Raw genomic sequence first — 20,166 nt, 5'->3', positions numbered from 1 at the left:
CAGCGCTGACTGGCGGATCGGACGGGGGAGGGGGCGGGTACAGCTGGCTCTGCCTCTAGATAGGCAGAGCCAGCTGTCAGTCACGCAGCTGGGCGGATCCCGGCACAATTGTCGGGATCCGCAGTATACTGCGGCGTCTCAGTATACCGCGAGCTGTAGCTCCCTATATACTAAGCTTAGGGTGACGGGAGGACGCTAGTTTGTGTTCTCCCGTTACCCTAAGGAGAACTATGGGGAAAAGCCTTAACCCCATAGTTCTCTTTTAACATACCGAGTACAGTCCTAGCAATGTAATAGTTGTTATATGCCTGAATGTCCATTGGTGGACATAGCTGCCCTTCGTAGTATAAGCCCTGCCCCTGAAAAAGGACACGAAGCAAAAGCAGAAGGGCATTGCTCCTCCCCTTGTGGACTACACAACCTCCTAGGGGCAGGGCTGTACACTGAAGTGGTCTGCTGAATCCACCAAAAGAGTTTACAAATCCGTTTCCTTACCGATAGTAAACATGACTGTGTCTGCGAGCTGCACGTTGTTGATGTTTATCCGTGGGATGAGGCCGATGAGTCCCGGGACGACATCTGAATAGTTGACATCAACAGTCTCCGCGATGGACTGGAAGCCATATAACAAGGCTTCTGTGTGCTGGAGGGAAGAACAATTCCATTATTACTAACGCTGTGTACACACAGTACTGGACACATGGAACACGTTTCAGAATTGTGTACCTGATAAACCACCCCTGACATCCAGGATAGCTCGAGGACCACTATGGCAATACTGCTTTACCTGCCTTCCTCAATCAGCCTGACAATTCCCCCTTAAATTGGTGGTCAGTGCAGAAATGTCCCTTTACATTGGTGGTCTGTGGAGAAATTCCCCCTTACATTGGTGGTCTGTGGAGAAATTCCCCCTTACATTGGTGGTCTGTAAAGAAATGCCCCCTTACATTTGTGGTATGTGGAGAGCTGACCCCTTACATTGGTGGTATGTGGAGAGCTGACCCCCTTACATTGATGGTATGTGCAGAGCTGACCCCCTTACATTGGTGGTATGTGGAGAGCTGACCCCCTTACATTGGTGGTATGTGGAGAGCTGACCCCCTTACAATGGTGGTATGTGGAGAGCAGACCCCTTACATTGGTGGTATGTGGAGAGCAGACCCCTTACATTGGTGGTATGTGGAGAGCAGACCCCCTTACATTGATGGTATGTGCAGAGCTGACCCCTTTACATTGGTGGTATGTGGAGAGCTGACCCCCTTACATTGGTGGTATGTGGAGAGCTGACCCCCCTTACATTGGTGGTCAGCAGGGAAATGTTCCATTACAGTGCAAAGTAAGGGAGGCATTTCTACACAGGGGGGAATTTAATGACTGACCACCAATGAAGAGCAGGCAGACTACTAGTGTAAGGGGGCTTATCTCCATTGACCACCAGAGTCAGGCTGATCGAGGAAGGCAGGAAAAACAATATCACCATAGAAGTCCTCAAGAGCTACGCCGGATGTCAGGGGTGGTCTGTACGATTTACAGAATAAGCCTAAAATTGCATTACACCGAGAACAGAAGAGGAGGAGGGAGTGTCATTGTAACATACCATCCACACACTTAGAAATCCCTTTCCCTGGTGCCCTGAAACCTACCTGCCAGGATGTGGGGTGGTCTGAAGAAGTCAGAAGGCGTCCAAGTTTTTCATACAAGTTACTGAGCAGCTCAGAACCCAGCATCTCATAGACATACATGAGGGTGTCGGAGATGTCAACTCTGCAAGAGATGGACACGCGGCGTTATTCACATGCCGGGGGAAGGGCGAAACGTTTCATGATTTTATTAAATGCTCCATGGGGAGAGAGACCAGTCACTCCTGGGCCAAACACATCTGCAGACTTCACAGTATATTTACAGACGAGCAACAAAGAGAACATCCATGTGCATGATGTGAGGGGCCAAGCGCCAGAACCCGGACCTCCCACCAGAACAATTATATTATAGGTAGTTAGTATCTGCCTTCTTAGATCAGCCTGACTTTGTCACAGGTTGGCCGAACACATCTGCAGACCTCATGGTATATTTACAGACAAGCAACAAAGAGAACTTCCAAGATGAAGATGTGATGGGCCAACCACCAGAACTTGGACCCTACACCTGACCTCCCACCAGAACTATTTATCATAGGTAGGGATGCACCGATACCACTTTTTTAAGACAGAGTACGAGTACCGATACTTTTGATCAAGTACTCGCAGATACCGATTACCGATACTTTTTCTTAAAGGGACAGGTCACATTTTTTCTAAAGCAATACAAACTAATGCTTTAAGGTCACTTTCTTAATATTATGATTCATGAGATGACGAGGGAGCATGACGCCTGCTTCCCGGTCATTACACCGCGCCCGGCTTCCGGATTTGCTAGCTTCCTGGAGCCGTTTCCTGACCAATCAGGAAACCGGGCAGCGTGTAATGATGCGCTGCCCGGCTTCCTGATACAGGAAGTACTCGTGCTAGGTATTGGAGCATTTGGGCGAGTACGAGTACTCACCCAAATACTTGGTATCGGCACCGATACCGATACTAGTATCGGTGCATCCCTAATTATAGGTAGGGATGCACCGATATCGAGTATTTGGGCGAGTACTCGTACTCGCCCAAATGCTCCGATGCCTAGGCCGATACCCGAACTTCCGGTATCAGGAAGCCGGGCAGCGAGTCATCACAGGTGACGAGGGAGCATGGAGCCGGCTTACCGGCCAATCAGGAAGCCGGGCAGCGTGTAATGGCTCGCTGCCTAGCTTCCTGATTGGTCGGGAAGCTGGCCAATCAGGAAGCCGGATGGGGAGTCACAATCCGCCCTCCAGCTTCCTGATTAGCCAGAAAGCCGGCTCCATGCTTTCTCCTCACCTGGTGCTTATCAGGAAGCCAGGCGGCAAGTAATTACACGCCGCCTGGCTTCCTTAATGGGACTTCCGGTATCGGTATTCAGTATCGGCGAGTACTGAAAAAAATAATATTGGTACTCGTACTCGATATCGAAAAAACGCTAACGGTGCATCCCTAATTATAGGAATTATCTGCCGTCTCAGATCAGCCTGACTTTGTCATCCCTTGGCCGAACACATCTGCAGACCTCATGGCATATTTACAGACGAGCAACAAAGAGAACTGCCAAGTGTAAGATGTGATGGGCCAACCACCAGAACTTGGACTTTCCACCAAAACTATTCATGATGGGAAGTATCTGGAACAATCATCTGCATAATCCATGGCATCCTATCTCAAGATACCCAATGCTATGCATACACAGGACTGGACACATTGAACGCTGGCTACACTGTCATCGTATTGGGCATTATAAGAACCTTTTCTTAGATTCTCCAACGCTAGTTATTTAAAGTCTCACCCTAGGAATATTTAAGATTCAACTATGTACCTGCTGACCCACCACCTGATATTCTACATATCTCCTAAGGACTTCTATCGTTAGAGTGCTTTACCTGCCTTCTAAGATCAGCCCAACTCCATCACTCCTGTGCTGAACACTTCTGCAGACCTCGTGGTATCTTTACAGGAGAGCAACAACGAGAACTGCCAAGTAGATGATGTGAGGGGCCAACCATCAGAACCCGGACCTTCCACCTGAACTCCCACCGGGACTACTCATTATAGGAATTATCTGCCTTCTTAGATCACCCTGACTTTGTGACCCTGACCTGGGCCGTACACATCTGCAGACCTACAGAGGAGCAACAAAGGGAACTTCCGAGATTAAGATGTGAGGGGCCAACCACCAGAACCCGGACCTTCCACCTGAACTCCCACCGGGACTACTCATTATAGGAATTATCTGCCTTCTTAGATCACCCTGACCTGGGCCGGACACATCTGCAGACCTCAAGACCTACAGACGAGCAACAAAGAGAACTTCCAAGATTAAGATGTGAGGGGCCAACCACCAGAACCCGGACCTTCCACCTGAACTCCCACCGGGACTACTCATTATAGGAATTATCTGCCTTCTTAGATCACCCTGATTTTGTGACCATGACCTGGGCCGGACACATCTGCAGACCTACAGACGAGCAACAAAGAGAACTTCCAAGATTAAGATGTGAGGGGCCAACCACCAGAACCCGGACCTTCCACCTGACCCTGTTTAAAATCCAAAATACCCAAAAGAACCCTGCTTAAAATACATAGCAACCTATCTCAAGGCAGCTTTAATGTCTGTATTGCTGCTTTAGCAAACCAAATGGAGCTACTATCTCCATAGACAACACACTTCCGGACGCTCTTTCGTGTTTCAAAAGTGAAATTCATCTCCACAGCTTCGCAGGGCCGAACTAACTCATCCACAATGACTGCAGGACCCGGCATCTCAATACCATGACCGATATACCACTTACATCACCACCTGGAGTGCCGGGATCTCTCTCCAGCGTACACTATAATTCAAAGCGATTATCTCATTACACAGATTGCTGTCTGGGGGATTGCACCTCCCCAGGCACCCGGTACCCTTCCCCATCACCAACACTCTTTTGTTTTGTTCTAGATGGAGAAGAGAATGGTTGGAGTCCATGACAGTTTTACTTTGAGGTTTTGTAAGATGCCCTCTCACTTCCTGTCCTGGAGACACGATAGGAAGTAAGAGGAATTCTTCCTCTCTATAGACAGCTATCACCAGAACAGTGGTCCCCATTGGAAGATTTTCACTTGCTCACTGTTAATGTCAAGTTTTGGATTTTAATCAATGGTCTGTTCCAGTGCCAATATACATCAGGACCTACAGAAAGGGTGCCAGAGGTTCTAATCCTTCTGCAGTTTAGCTAAAGCATTATAAAAGTTCACAATCTACTGGCTACTCTAAACTATCCCTATGGCAACGATGAGCAGCAATTGGTCAGCACAGCCATGTGACCCCGACTGACCAATTAGAATCTCCCCTGAGCCTTCTTTCCTCTAGGGCGGCGCCTTAGAACAACACAAAACTTTTATATTATATAGCAACATAATGGTTGCAATGGGGAGCGGTGATTGGTCAGCACAACCATGTGACCGGGCTGACTAATCACTGCTCTCCATTGAAACCACTATGTTGCTATACATACTACTTTAACAGGTCGTGGGAGTAGCCGATAAGGGTCATCGTTACAGATAACTGACACGAGGACCAGGTGAACGGCGCGTGTTGGGAGTTAGTTCACATTTTCATTATTGTGAAAAGGTGAACTAAACCTTTAAGAAATAAAATTAAGTCCCTTCGTCAATGTACTTTGCCCAGTTTCGTGGAGCCTAGCCATATGAAGGGTCTTCCTTCCCCTCCATGTGTACACTTCCTCCTCCCAGAATACAGAACACTTAGAAATGCTGCCCCTCTCCAGGTTATAAAATTACAGAGATCCGCGTTTACAAAGTCTAATGTGGGAGCCAAACCAAAGAGGTCCAGGAGTCCAAAATATTCTAATATTACTTCACAACAAGAAAACGTAAACCATTATAGGGGGTGGGGGGAGGGAAGAGATCCCCCCCTTATTCAAAGCTATAAAACAGTTACAGAAATATTCGTACCAATATAAATTCTTATTCACTCGATTTATCTTAAAGTGACATTAAACCCTCAGATTTTTTAACATAAACCAATACTGTAATGTGCGCCTTACTGTAATACATGGTCGTTTCCCTTCTCTTTGCTGCTCTTCCTTTTAAATCCGTATCTGTTCTCATGCTCTGCAGAACTTCTGTTTTGCAGCAGACTGCCTTGTCTCCGGAATGGATACATGGTGTCTGTGTATAGGTTTGTATAGGTTTGTAACCTGAGCCAGCACTACAGGAAGAGGCACTCTGCTGCAAAGGGAAGTTCTCCCCAGCATGAGAAGACATGAGGATTTAAAAGGAAGAGCAGCAAAGAGAAGGGAAACAACCATGGGTTACAGTAAGGTGCACATTACAGTAAATGTACAACAAGCCACACTTATTTATGTACAACAGTCTACACTTATTCATGTACACAAATATGGTGATCAGGGGTACCGTACCTTTCCAAGAGCAATTTGCTAACCAATCGCTGGCCAGAATGAATGAAGCGCACTTTCGCTATCGATTCCTCACAGGCGGGGTCCCGCATTTGGTATGACTCCGCCTGTGACAGGAGCCGGCGCTATAGAGGAGGCGTCGGCTTGTGCGGCTCTGCTCCCTCCGCTGCCGCCTCGCTTCCTCTAGCGCCGGCTTCGTTGGCACCGCTGATTCTCTCCCGCGGCTCTTCAAGTTCCCCCTTATGCCACCGGCCCTGGGAATGGTCACAACTGGGTCTTATTTTCGGGGTAGGTCTTACTTACGGGGGAAACAGGGTAATTTTCAATATCTAATATCTTTAATCTAAGGGCTCTGCTTTACGTATGTGTGCATATATGTTTGTACATTGTACCCCAATACCTGTAGATTCTGAATTGTTCCTTCTCATCGGAGGACCAGGATGCGTACTCGTCATCGGCGGGGAACTGCGCCTTTTGTAACAAAACATCCACCAGCTGGAAATAGACCGGCCGGTACACCTGCAGATACACCGTCTGCTTCTCGGTCTCAAAAGACAAGATATCGTCCTGTGGGGGGAGAGAGAGGGACAGACTGAGAATGACCCATGTAATGGACTTAGTATGATGAACCGCTGGACTTGAGGTTTCGTGGCGGTTCTGGATGAATCGGATGATTGGGTGGTATGTCAGATTTCCTTTCCCATAGGGACCCTGATGGGGAAGTCAGCTTAAAAAAATCTGGCGGTGTATTAAAGCTTGAGAGCTAACACGCTTGGGGGGGGGGTTACGCACAAATTCTCCTTCATCATGGATCCCTTAGGAAAAAGAATCCCTTACAGGAATTACAAAGTGCGGCTTTATCTCAGCCATACTGCTGATTTTTTTTACTGCTGCACATTTGTAAAGCACATCAATGCACTTTATAGAGATGCTTAGCATCCCCTCAGCTTTGGGACTCTGAAGCCCGCAGAGCACTTATAAATGAATGTAGTGTGCGCATGTGTGAAAAAAATAAATAAATCAGGACCTGTCAGACACATGACCAGCTGTCCTCCAATCACAGGAATCCCTCTGCTGCGTTAAGTATAGAGTAAGGGTACCACAGGCTTTTATACCAAGATCTGCATTTTATGAATGGGCTATGCAAGCAAAGACAAAAGAACGGCGCCATCTCCTCTTTGATATACCGTTCTTTTGTCTTTCCGGAGGCTTCCCAACCTTCCACAGCCCCCTCTGTGCCATCACATTGATGTCCGTTCCTTGAGCATTCCCTTCATATGATGTTGCGAGATCTCCACCAAGCACTGACATATTGGAAAATACGTCTTTATGAATGGGCTGTAGAAAAGGTGGGCTGCCTTGTGTATAGAGATGTCCACTCTTTGTGATAAAAGAGACACCCCCCCAAGTATTTTCTTTACAGGGAAACTTTATGTCTTAAGTCATTCCAATGAGTCGCTGTAAGGCAAACTTGTAGGGGACGTTCACAGACACAAGTCGGGGTTACCCGGGAGCCCTGATGAAGGAGGATAATGATGACAAGAAGAAGTAAGCACACAAACCTGCAGCGTGTACCAGAAGGTCAGCGTGAGGGAGCTCGTTGTTTCGTTGACTGGATAATGGCCCGGAATACCGGTGCAGAACATGATCATATTAACCAATGCAAGAAAGCTTTGCCAGTGATCCACCTGATCCAAGAGAGCCCTGTGACAGAGATGACACGCAGTTATTCGGGGTCCACGGAAAGCAATAGTGTGGACGACGCTCAGACTGACCTACGACTTGGGGTTTGTGATCTCTACGTACCGCGAATGGTTCTCTCCGAGCGCCACTATAATTCGGCAGATGCCGTGCGAGGTCTCGATGTCGCCGTTCTGTACGGCTTGCTGCAGTTGTTCCTGTAGGCCGAGCGCCTGGGGGATGAGCTTCAGGAGCGTGTTGACGTACCTGCAGAGGGAAAGAAGGAATATTACACAGAGGGAGACAAACATTAAGGGCTCATTCACACTAGAATCAGCCGGCACGTACAGCTGCGTGCACGGCCGTATCGGGCAGCTCCCGGGAAGGACAGGCGATTAGTACGCAGCCCCTGTCCTTCTCTATGGGACTACACGGCCATACGCTGCAAGTGCAGGTCCATAAGGGTGTGTGTGTCCCGGCTCGGACGCAAACAGGATCCATCCCATCAGCGTACGAATACGCTCACCCGCACCCGAAAGGACGCCGGGGTGAGTGTATGGCCATGTAGTCCCACAGAGAAGGACGGGGGCTGCGTACTAATCACACGCAGCAACTGTCCTTCCCGGGAGCTGCCCCATACAGCCGTGCACGCAGCACGGAGCTGTACGTGCCGGCCTTTTCTCGTGTGAATGAGCCCTAAATGTCATCACTTGTCAGATTTGAAAAATAAAACCCCCCCTATGCGAACCAGCAGAACCGCCGTCATGACCGTGCAATTTTGGGACACAGACATAGCACCTCCCAATTGTGTTCTATCCACATGTCTAAATTAACATTAAGAAGAAGATAGTAAGCCCCTCCGCACTCCTTACAGCGCTCCCGGCCCAAGTAACTGTAGCGGTGCCCGCAGTGACAATCGCGGATGGCGCTGTGCAATAAACAGTAGAAAGCAGGAATCGCCAGCACTCAGCAAATATCTTTGATGTCCATTTAAATCGGACCAATCGTCGCATACATAACGACGCTTCGGGACCGCACAGGGTCCCTTCATCAGGGCGACAATGTAACGATGTCGCCCTGATGAAGGGACCTTGTGCGGCCCCGAAACGTTGTTTTGTATGCGACGATTAGTCCGATTAAATAGACATCAAAGATATTTGCTTTCTAAATTAACATTAATACATCAGGTTTTGTTTCCCCGAGCTCCCCCCTCCTCCCCCCGTAAAAAGGTTTATTAGCGCGGCAGCATTGTCCCCCCGAGGACAGGGCGGTCTCAGATTATATCGCACAATATTTGTGCTACTGTTTAACAAATCTGTACCTTCAGTCGGGTGAACAGATACCAAAATATCTCACAACAGCGAGACTCTACAGCACCCAAAATGATCAGAAATTACACTTCAAATGACATTGCAGGTCACCAGTTGAGAGTTCACTGCAAATAAAGGATCCTGAATTATGTCTCTCACTCCGGCATGAGCGGCAACACCCAATATGTGTTGTAAAATCGATCTTTATGTACATGTCCGCACCCCATGCACGCCTGCGTCTACGTCTGCGTCACTTCATCCCTCTCTCCTGTTAGGGTTACGGTTTTTCCTACTTTACTAATCAGACACCATTGAGCAGGAGCTGTGCAAAGCAGCCCCCCCCCCGCCCCCCGCCCCCTGCAATCGGCACCAATAAAAACTCCAGTGTGTTTCTTTAGTGCTACGTTCACACTGGAGCGACCCGTGACCGCGCAGCATTCGTGAACGAAACCGCATGGTCACGGAAATGAACACCACCGCCGACCGCGCTTGCGGTGCCATTATTTTCTAATTAGAACCCCAGTCGCGCCAGGCAGACTGCTCGGTTTCCAGCCACGATACCACCCGTGCAATCGCGGCCCAAAAAAACGCGTGTTGCAAAAAGGAGGTACATGTACCTTTTTTCAGCGATTGCCACGTGGATATAACCCCATTAAAAACAATAGGGCCTCACGGCAATCACTGTGTGCAATCGTGCACTCTCACGCGGTCCCGGGATCGCCGATATCTGAACCTGGCCCGAGTGCTACGTTTGTGCCGTAAAAAATTTACATTTGCGCTACGTTTATTTTTAAGATTAATAGCAATTGGTTTTTTGAAAGATGATGACATCACCCAGCCCCGCCTACAACAGGCAAAAGACATGAACCCGGCTGGATGGTCAGTACCAAGTTTGTGCCGTTGTGCCTATCTCCTTTCATTTTGGAGTTATTAACTACAGCGGGGCCCCTGTGTCCCCCCCCCACATATGGTATATCCTGGGAACATTTTCTTCGTCCTCTCCCTGACCTTGTTATAAACGCATCCCGTATGCTCGAGCTACAGCCAGGCATCCTGGCATACTGGCATCCAGTGCAAGCGATGCAGCAAATACTGCAATGACACTCTCAGAGGTCGATGGTCTTTTTTCAGCCATTTTGCCCACACGTGAAGCCGAGTTCATGATTGACAGAACTGAAATCCAATGAATGAAAGGAGTGGGGCCAGGGACTGTGAGGCCGGGGAGAAAAAAGCTAGAGGACACTGGACATATTCCAGCCAGAAAATGGGGAAAAGGAAAGAGGGGAGGACGGAGCTCAGATAGAAGACTGAAGGGGAGGACGGAGCTCAGATAGGAGACTGAAGGGAAGGACGGAGCTCAGATAGAAGACTGAAGGGGAGGACGGAGGACAGATAGAAGACTGAAGGGGAGGACGGAGCTCAGATAGAAGACTGAAGGGGAGGACGGAGCTCAGATAGAAGAGTGAAGGGGAGGACGGGGGTCAGATATGAGACTGAAGGGAAGGACAGAGGTCAGATATGAGACTGAAGGGAAGGACGGAGGTCAGATAGAAGACTGAAGGGAAGGACGGAGGTCAGATAGAAGACTGAAGGGGAGGACGGAGGTCAGATAGAAGACTGAAGGGAATGGCCAATTAGGAAGCCTGGAGGCAGGTCACAGCCCACCGACCCGGCTTACCAATTGTAAAGGAAGCCGGCTTCATGCTCCCTCAGAGGTAAGTACAAGAACTCGCCCAAACACTCGGTATCGGTGCATCCCCATGAAGTATACAATAAACATTGGCAGGAGCCCTGAGGAAGCCGAGACCTAAACATTGTATCTTTGTACCAGAGAGCCTCAGGAAGGATACAACGTATCACTTTCCTCTCACAGAGGGGAGGTTCTTCCTCCCAGTCATCTCTATGATTGGCTATCACAGTCATCAGCCAATCAGGAGCCGGTCACTTAAGAGTCCAGGACCGGACAGCTCCCGGTCTCGGCACCGCAGGATAAAATCATGCGTTACAGCAGGATGGGCTACTGGAACGCATGCTGACCGGCTCCCTGCATTCTGGGGCATGGCATTCAAGTCAATGGCACAGCAGCCCCAACCCTCCGGGCATCTGACACTCCCTGAAGTGTCGAATGTTGAAGTGAGTGATGGAACGGAGGGCAGGCAGGCAGGAGGCGCGGTACACCGGGGATAGTATAATACCCCTTTTTATGCAACTTTATTTGGATTTTTGGCCCTCATTCACAGTAGAAACGGCCGGCACGTACAGCTCCGGGCAAGGCCGTATCGGGCAGCTCCCGGGAAGGACAAGTGCTGCGTGTGATTAGTACGCAGCCCCCCGGAGTACGCGGCCGTACGCCGCCCCACGCTCACAGGCCTCCACGTCCTTGCGGGTGTCCGTACTCGTACGCTGACAGGATGGAACCTGCCTGCGTCCGAGCCGGGACACCCGCACCCGTACGGACCTGCACTTGAGGTGAGCGTAGGGCGGCGTAGTCCAATAGAGAAGGACGGGGGATGGGTACTAATCACACGCAGCGCCTGTCCTTCCCGGGAGCTGCCCGATACGGCCGTGCATGCAGCAACGGGGCTGTACGTGCCGGACGATTCTCATGTGAATGAGGCCTAACCCTGACAAGTAGGAGAAGTAATCGGCTCCGCGTGACATTCCCCCGATAAGAAATGCGACTCTAGTGATGCGCGGCGCAGATTCTGACCTTTGCGCATCCGGCTGAGAGATGGTATTGACTAAGGCTTCCACGGCGGCATCAAACAGTTCAGGATCCCGCAGGGCGTTGAACGCGGCCAGCGTCAGTTCCTCGCACTCAGTCAGCGGGATGCCCAGCTGGGCCCAGCTGGAGAAACATTTCAGCACTTTCTGTTTGACAAAACCCGGGGAGTCGCTCTGCTGCAGCAACTGGCGCAGCAGCGGGAAGATGCAGGCGGACTCCTGCGCCAGGCAGCTGCGCACTTGTCCCTTGCGGAAGGGCGGGAGGCGGCTGGTCTGGAACTCCTCCGGCAGAACGGTCAGCAGCTCCAGGAGCGCCAGGCAGCGGGCCCGGCCGTCGGTCTGCCCGTCCTCCGCCTGGAACGCCCGCACCATGTCCGGAACGGCGCGGGGCCACTGGTCCGGCATCATGTTGAGCGCCAGGGAAGCCAGGGCCACGCAAAGTCTCGTCAGCACGATCTTGGAGCCGCCGGCGAAGGCGGAGATCTGGGTGAAGAGTTGCGACTTCAGCGACTCGTACTGGTCCGTCGGGATGTCCCCCCAGTAGCGCGAGATCTTGATGTGCAGGGCGCTGGCCCCAAAGTACTGGATTTCGGGCACCTTGCCCCCGCTCAGCAGCTGCCAGCTGAACTGCCATGCCTGGGGCGACACCTGTGCTTGCATCAGCCATTTCTGAGCCAGGTTCTTGTTCTCAATGTTGGGGTCGTAGTACAACTGGTGCAGAGCCTGCGAGGGGAAGAGAAGAAAAAACAATGCAATAAACTATCAACACACAAAGAATGTATCAATTACACTCGACACACGACAACGGCGGAAAGTACCAAATGTGTTTTATCTCAACATCTCAAGTGACACCAGACTGGATAGAGCAAGGAGTCTTCTATCTGACCTCCGTCCTTCCCTTCAGTCTTCCATCTGACCTCCGTCCTCCCCTTCGGTCTTCTATCTGACCTCCGTCCTCCTCTTCAGTCTCCTATCTGACCTCCGTCCTCCTCTTCAGTCTCCTATCTGACCTCCGTCCTCCTCTTCAGTCTCCTATCTGACCTCCGTCCTCCTCTTCAGTCTCCTATCTGACCTCCGTCCTCCTCTTCAGTCTCCTATCTGACCTCCGTCCTCCTCTTCAGTCTCCTATCTGACCTCCGTCCTCCTCTTCAGTCTCCTATCTGACCTCCGTCCTCCTCTTCAGTCTCCTATCTGACCTCCGTCCTCCTCTTCAGTCTCCTATCTGACCTCCGTCCTCCTCTTCAGTCTCCTATCTGACCTCCGTCCTCCTCTTCAGTCTCCTATCTGACCTCCGTCCTCCTCTTCAGTCTCCTATCTGACCTCCGTCCTCCTCTTCAGTCTCCTATCTGACCTCCGTCCTCCTCTTCAGTCTCCTATCTGACCTCCGTCCTCCTCTTCAGTCTCCTATCTGACCTCCGTCCTCCTCTTCAGTCTCCTATCTGACCTCCGTCCTCCTCTTCAGTCTCCTATCTGACCTCCGTCCTCCTCTTCAGTCTCCTATCTGACCTCCGTCCTCCTCTTCAGTCTCCTATCTGACCTCCGTCCTCCTCTTCAGTCTCCTATCTGACCTCCGTCCTCCTCTTCAGTCTCCTATCTGACCTCCGTCCTCCTCTTCAGTCTCCTATCTGACCTCCGTCCTCCTCTTCAGTCTCCTATCTGACCTCCGTCCTCCTCTTCAGTCTCCTATCTGACCTCCGTCCTCCTCTTCAGTCTCCTATCTGACCTCCGTCCTCCTCTTCAGTCTCCTATCTGACCTCCGTCCTCCTCTTCAGTCTCCTATCTGACCTCCGTCCTCCTCTTCAGTCTCCTATCTGACCTCCGTCCTCCTCTTCAGTCTCCTATCTGACCTCCGTCCTCCTCTTCAGTCTCCTATCTGACCTCCGTCCTCCTCTTCAGTCTCCTATCTGACCTCCGTCCTCCTCTTCAGTCTCCTATCTGACCTCCGTCCTCCTCTTCAGTCTCCTATCTGACCTCCGTCCTCCTCTTCAGTCTCCTATCTGACCTCCGTCCTCCTCTTCAGTCTCCTATCTGACCTCCGTCCTCCTCTTCAGTCTCCTATCTGACCTCCGTCCTCCTCTTCAGTCTCCTATCTGACCTCCGTCCTCCTCTTCAGTCTCCTATCTGACCTCCGTCCTCCTCTTCAGTCTCCTATCTGACCTCCGTCCTCCTCTTCAGTCTCCTATCTGACCTCCGTCCTCCTCTTCAGTCTCCTATCTGACCTCCGTCCTCCTCTTCAGTCTCCTATCTGACCTCCGTCCTCCTCTTCAGTCTCCTATCTGACCTCCGTCCTCCTCTTCAGTCTCCTATCTGACCTCCGTCCTCCTCTTCAGTCTCCTATCTGACCTCCGTCCTCCTCTTCAGTCTCCTATCTGACCTCCGTCCTCCTCTTCAGTCTCCTATCTGACCTCCGTCCTCCTCTTCAGTCTCCTATCTGACCTCCGTCCTCCTCTTCAGTCTCCTATCTGACCTCCGTCCTCCTCTTCAGTCTCCTATCTGACCTCCGTCCTCCTCTTCAGTCTCCTATCTGACCTCCGTCCTCCTCTTCAGTCTCCTATCTGACCTCCGTCCTCCTCTTCAGTCTCCTATCTGACCTCCGTCCTCCTCTTCAGTCTCCTATCTGACCTCCGTCCTCCTCTTCAGTCTCCTATCTGACCTCCGTCCTCCTCTTCAGTCTCCTATCTGACCTCCGTCCTCCTCTTCAGTCTCCTATCTGACCTCCGTCCTCCTCTTCAGTCTCCTATCTGACCTCCGTCCTCCTCTTCAGTCTCCTATCTGACCTCCGTCCTCCTCTTCAGTCTCCTATCTGACCTCCGTCCTCCTCTTCAGTCTCCTATCTGACCTCCGTCCTCCTCTTCAGTCTCCTATCTGACCTCCGTCCTCCTCTTCAGTCTCCTATCTGACCTCCGTCCTCCTCTTCAGTCTCCTATCTGACCTCCGTCCTCCTCTTCAGTCTCCTATCTGACCTCCGTCCTCCTCTTCAGTCTCCTATCTGACCTCCGTCCTCCTCTTCAGTCTCCTATCTGACCTCCGTCCTCCTCTTCAGTCTCCTATCTGACCTCCGTCCTCCTCTTCAGTCTCCTATCTGACCTCCGTCCTCCTCTTCAGTCTCCTATCTGACCTCCGTCCTCCTCTTCAGTCTCCTATCTGACCTCCGTCCTCCTCTTCAGTCTCCTATCTGACCTCCGTCCTCCTCTTCAGTCTCCTATCTGACCTCCGTCCTCCTCTTCAGTCTCCTATCTGACCTCCGTCCTCCTCTTCAGTCTCCTATCTGACCTCCGTCCTCCTCTTCAGTCTCCTATCTGACCTCCGTCCTCCTCTTCAGTCTCCTATCTGACCTCCGTCCTCCTCTTCAGTCTCCTATCTGACCTCCGTCCTCCTCTTCAGTCTCCTATCTGACCTCCGTCCTCCTCTTCAGTCTCCTATCTGACCTCCGTCCTCCTCTTCAGTCTCCTATCTGACCTCCGTCCTCCTCTTCAGTCTCCTATCTGACCTCCGTCCTCCTCTTCAGTCTCCTATCTGACCTCCGTCCTCCTCTTCAGTCTCCTATCTGACCTCCGTCCTCCTCTTCAGTCTCCTATCTGACCTCCGTCCTCCTCTTCAGTCTCCTATCTGACCTCCGTCCTCCTCTTCAGTCTCCTATCTGACCTCCGTCCTCCTCTTCAGTCTCCTATCTGACCTCCGTCCTCCTCTTCAGTCTCCTATCTGACCTCCGTCCTCCTCTTCAGTCTCCTATCTGACCTCCGTCCTCCTCTTCAGTCTCCTATCTGACCTCCGTCCTCCTCTTCAGTCTCCTATCTGACCTCCGTCCTCCTCTTCAGTCTCCTATCTGACCTCCGTCCTCCTCTTCAGTCTCCTATCTGACCTCCGTCCTCCTCTTCAGTCTCCTATCTGACCTCCGTCCTCCTCTTCAGTCTCCTATCTGACCTCCGTCCTCCTCTTCAGTCTCCTATCTGACCTCCGTCCTCCTCTTCAGTCTCCTATCTGACCTCCGTCCTCCTCTTCAGTCTCCTATCTGACCTCCGTCCTCCTCTTCAGTCTCCTATCTGACCTCCGTCCTCCTCTTCAGTCTCCTATCTGACCTCCGTCCTCCTCTTCAGTCTCCTATCTGACCTCCGTCCTCCTCTTCAGTCTCCTATCTGACCTCCGTCCTCCTCTTCAGTCTCCTATCTGACCTCCGTCCTCCTCTTCAGTCTCCTATCTGACCTCCGTCCTCCTCTTCAGTCTCCTATCTGACCTCCGTCCTCCTCTTCAGTCTCCTATCTGACCTCCGTCCTCCTCTTCAGTCTCCTATCTGACCTCCGTCCTCCTCTTCAGTCTCCTATCTGACCTCCGTCCTCCCCTTCAGTCTCCTATCTGACCTCCCCTTCAGTCTCCTATCTGACCTCCATCCACCCTGCTTTAAGGGTTTGCTTTGCTTGTCGTGTTTTGCATGCGTGTGTGAAGCATCTTTCGAGGCATTTTGGGTGCAGCCGATGAATTCTGAGTTGGGTCGCGTCTGTGCGTTATCCCGTTCTTCTGCACTTCAACTGCTTTTATCACTCAGAGGGAATAAAGGCGATCGCACTCCGCGGACCTTCTCCAATCATCAATTTTATTGTAGCTATCTATAACACATCGTATAACATCCAATCCTTGCGCGCCAAAGCTCTCACGCGTTTCACCTTCACGACGTAATCATAGCTCTACCATTAAGCCGTGAAGGTGAAACGCGTGAGAGCTTCGGCGCGCTCGGAGGGATGTTATACGATGCGTTATAGATAGCTACATTAAAATTGATGATTGGAGAAGGTCCGCGGCGTGCGATCGCCTTTATTCCCTCTATATGTGTCTGGCAACGGTGAGCCAGTTCGGGCCGGACCCCCGGGACTGTACCGTGTTGTTCAGCCGCGTACACGGAATTCGGCGTTTTTCTCACGAAACGTTTGCTTTTTTATCCCTCGCTACAGAAATGTGATATCAAAGTCATCATTAAAAAATGCATCCGGAAAAGGGATCGATTTTCCCTAAGCCCTGGTTCACACCTGAACGTTTTGTAGCGCGTTCTACGCTCGACGAACGCTCTACAAAACGCTCAAACATCTAAATCCCATTGTATTGAATGGGTCTGGTTCCCACCTCGGCGTATCTCCGGCGTATCTCCGCCCGTCCCTAACGCGCTACAAAACGGCCCACCCCTGAAAAGGTACAGGTACTACTTTGGGCTGTTTTTGTTGCGCGTTTCCATTGGGATGCAGCCAAGTAGCCCTCGTAAACGCGCGTTTGTCGCGCGATTTTTTTACCGCGGATCGCGGTAAAAAAAACGCGCAACAGACGCACATATGCAATACGCCTAGGTGTGAACCAGGGCTAAAACCAGCTTTGTTGTCTCCGCACGCAGTCCGGTGCACACGATCCCTATAGATGGGAGGGAGGGAGGCCGGCCTATGGCCAACCTCTGCTTTCAGCTGCTTCCCCTAATGAGCACATTCAGCTTGATGATCACTGACAGGAAGTCTGCCAGGTGCAGGAAGAACCTCTCCTCCCCGCCAGCATCGCGATTCAGTCAGTTCTGATCGGATCCCGGGGCTCAGGAACGCGGACGATCCGCTAACATTATCAGCTACCTCATGCGCGCGGAGGCGTCGGCGTTCCATTCCTTTCCACCTTCCAAGTGCAAAAAACCCCCCCCCCGAGTGAGACTGCGAACGGCACGTTCTAAAAATAAAGCGTGGCGACACGCTACATACCATTAGCGTGCGTTCAGTAATAAGCCCGGATTGATTTTTTTTTCCACTGAGTGCATCTCGGAGGAGCGCCGGCCCGGGTTACATCCCCCCCTGCGGGCCATTCATGGCAGCTCTAGGAAGGTGACACAGCTGCTGCGATCCCTCGAGGGCCCAGCAACGTCGTGTCATGTTGCATCAGGTTCTACCACCTGGGGACACCCAACACCTAGAGACCGTATCCACAGCTGGGACTCCTCGCTCAGCTTAATGAATAATGACTTGCTGTGCAAGAACTAGAACTGTGTTGGAACACAGGAACAGGGGCACATAGGCTTCATGGCCAAGAGGTTTATGGGCACCTAGTATGCGGCCAAAATGTGGACATCCCTCCAAGTGATGGAGTCCAGATGTTTCCAGCCTGTTAATACCACAACATACAAAATGCATTGTAGACAATTGTGCTCTTTAAACCTTGTGGCGACAATCTGGTAAAGACCCTTTTCTGTTCCACCATGACCATCCCCTGTGTACAAGGCCAGCTCCATAAATACACGGTGTGACCAGCTTGGGGTGGAGGAACTTGAGTGTTCCGCACAGAGCCCTGACCTCAACCCAACTGAACACCATTGGGATGAATTGGAACAACGATTGTAAGCCGGGTCTTCTCACCCAATATCAGGAGCTGACCTTATAAATGGGCACACATGGTGCTCGTCCAGCCTTGTGGTCACAGTTTGGTGAAGACCCTTTTCTGTTCCACCATGACTGTTCCCCATGTACAAGTCCAGCTCCATAAAAGACACGGTGTGACCAGCTTGGGGTGGAGGAACTTGAGCGTCCTGCACGGAGCCCTGACCTCAACCCAACTGAACACCATTGTGATTAATTGGAACGATTGTAAGCCCGGCCTTCTCATCCAACATCAGGAGCTGACCTCACAAATGGGCACACATGGTGCTCGTCCAGCCTTGTGGTAACAGTTTGGTGAAGACCCTTTTCTGTTCCACCATGACTGTCCCCTGTGTACAAGTCCAGCTCCATAAAAGACACGGTGTGACCAACTTGGGGTGGAGGAACTTGAGCGTCCTGCACGGAGCCCTGACCTCAACCCTACTGAACACCTCTGGGATGAATTGGAACGCGGGTTGTGAGCCAGGTCTTCTCATCCAACATCACTACTTGACCTCACAAATGGGTACACATGGTGTTCTTCCAGCCTTGTGGTAACAGTTTGGTGAAGACCCTTTTCTGTTCCACCATGACTGTCCCCCGTGTACAAGGCCAACTCCATAAAGACCTGGTGTGACCAGTCTGGTGTGGAGGAACTCGAGTGTCCTGCACAGAGCCCTGACCTCAACCCTACTGAACAGCTTTGGGATAAATGAGAACGCTGATTGTGAGCCGGGTATTCTCATCAGTACCTGACCTCAGAAAAGGACACAAATTCAAACAAACAACCTCCAAAATTGTGTGCAAAGTCTTCCCAGAAGAATGGAGGATGTCCTAGCCAAGGGGGACAAATCCATATTAATGCCAATTTTTTGGAATGAGATGTTCAACAAGCTCATATTGACGTGATTGTCAAATTTAGACTTCTGGCCATATAGTGTATGCAGACTTGTCACACTGTAAATGGGCCACGAGATCATGGTCACCATTGATAAATGAAAGTCTTCTCATGAATGATAGATGGCGTGGAGGCTTTTATGGCTGCAAATGGGGGCAACCTCCATTATTAATGGCCGTGGTTTTAGAATGGGATGTCCAACAAGCTCGTATAGGTGTGACGGTCAGGGGTCCACAAACATCTGCTCACATATGTTACACTACTCCGACCGATCAAACTACTAATAACCGTACCGAAATGTCCGTGTTTTGGGGGTCACGCAAATCCCAACAAAAGCACGATAAATAACCCGTTACCATTGGCTCTCACCAGTTCTAAACCCCCCTGAGGCAGCAAGAGAGTCTCACGATCAAGTGACTACTACGATTGGCTGCCGCAGCCGTCACGTGATCGGCTGTCCATCCTACCAGCTCCCCATTGTAAACAGTGACCGAGAGACATCAGTGTGCGGGGATCAGAGCGGGGAGGGGGGAATCCAGCCACTCCCGTCACGGCAGAGAGCAGTGACAGGATCGAGAGGTGAGCGAACGCCGGTATGTGATCGCTCACCTCCCGATCTACTGAGCCGACCTGTGACAGTCTCATTGTCGCAGGTCGGCTAGAACTATGAGGTGAGTGAAAAGCCCCTCCCCCCCATAGTTCTCCTTTAAATACTCCTGTGATAACACTACAAGGCCTGGCTGTCATGCTGATCGAGCGGCTTCAGTACTATCCAAGCCTATGCAGATTCGGAGTTCTACATGTTCTGATCCGTGTGAACGCCCCGGGACGCTGTTAGACTTTCTACACCGTCTCCCAAACAGGCTGCCGTGCCCTGCAAAGTGCTACCAATCTAACCTATTTCATAGTTACATAGTTACATAGTATTTGAGGTTGAATAAAGACATTAGTCCATCAAGTCCAACCTATTAGGATCTCATTCTAGGAGTACCTGTACCCCTGTATATTACGGTCCCTTAAGAAATCGTCCAAAAGTTTAGCAGCGCCGGTGTAACCCCCAAATGATTGTTACGTCTGTAGAGCGGCAGCGGTCCGCATTCAGGGTTCCCCGCTGTGTCATTTATTCCGATATTCGCACAAATCCGGCAG

General features: G+C 51.0%; 1 protein-coding gene across 2 annotated transcripts in view; it reads right to left on the bottom strand.

Moving 5' to 3' along the window:
* IPO13 (importin 13) overlaps positions 1-20,166 on the bottom strand; it is a 61,464-nt gene that overhangs the window by 40,864 nt on the left and 434 nt on the right. For both annotated transcript variants that reach the window (XM_018558968.1, XM_018558969.1), the window contains exons 2-7: positions 11,732-12,468; positions 7,838-7,978; positions 7,594-7,735; positions 6,432-6,598; positions 1,644-1,764; positions 496-643 (exon numbers count right to left, since the gene is read on the bottom strand). In XM_018558968.1, the coding sequence (XP_018414470.1) occupies positions 496-643; positions 1,644-1,764; positions 6,432-6,598; positions 7,594-7,735; positions 7,838-7,978; positions 11,732-12,468 (1,456 nt within the window). The remainder of the gene's footprint in view (positions 1-495; positions 644-1,643; positions 1,765-6,431; positions 6,599-7,593; positions 7,736-7,837; positions 7,979-11,731; positions 12,469-20,166) is intronic.

This window comes from Nanorana parkeri, unplaced genomic scaffold (genome assembly GCF_000935625.1).
Source record: "Nanorana parkeri isolate BGI_ZX_2015 unplaced genomic scaffold, ASM93562v1 scaffold371, whole genome shotgun sequence".
In the NCBI taxonomy this organism is placed as follows: domain Eukaryota; kingdom Metazoa; phylum Chordata; class Amphibia; order Anura; family Dicroglossidae; genus Nanorana; species Nanorana parkeri.
This window is presented reverse-complemented; position numbering and strand designations above follow the sequence as displayed.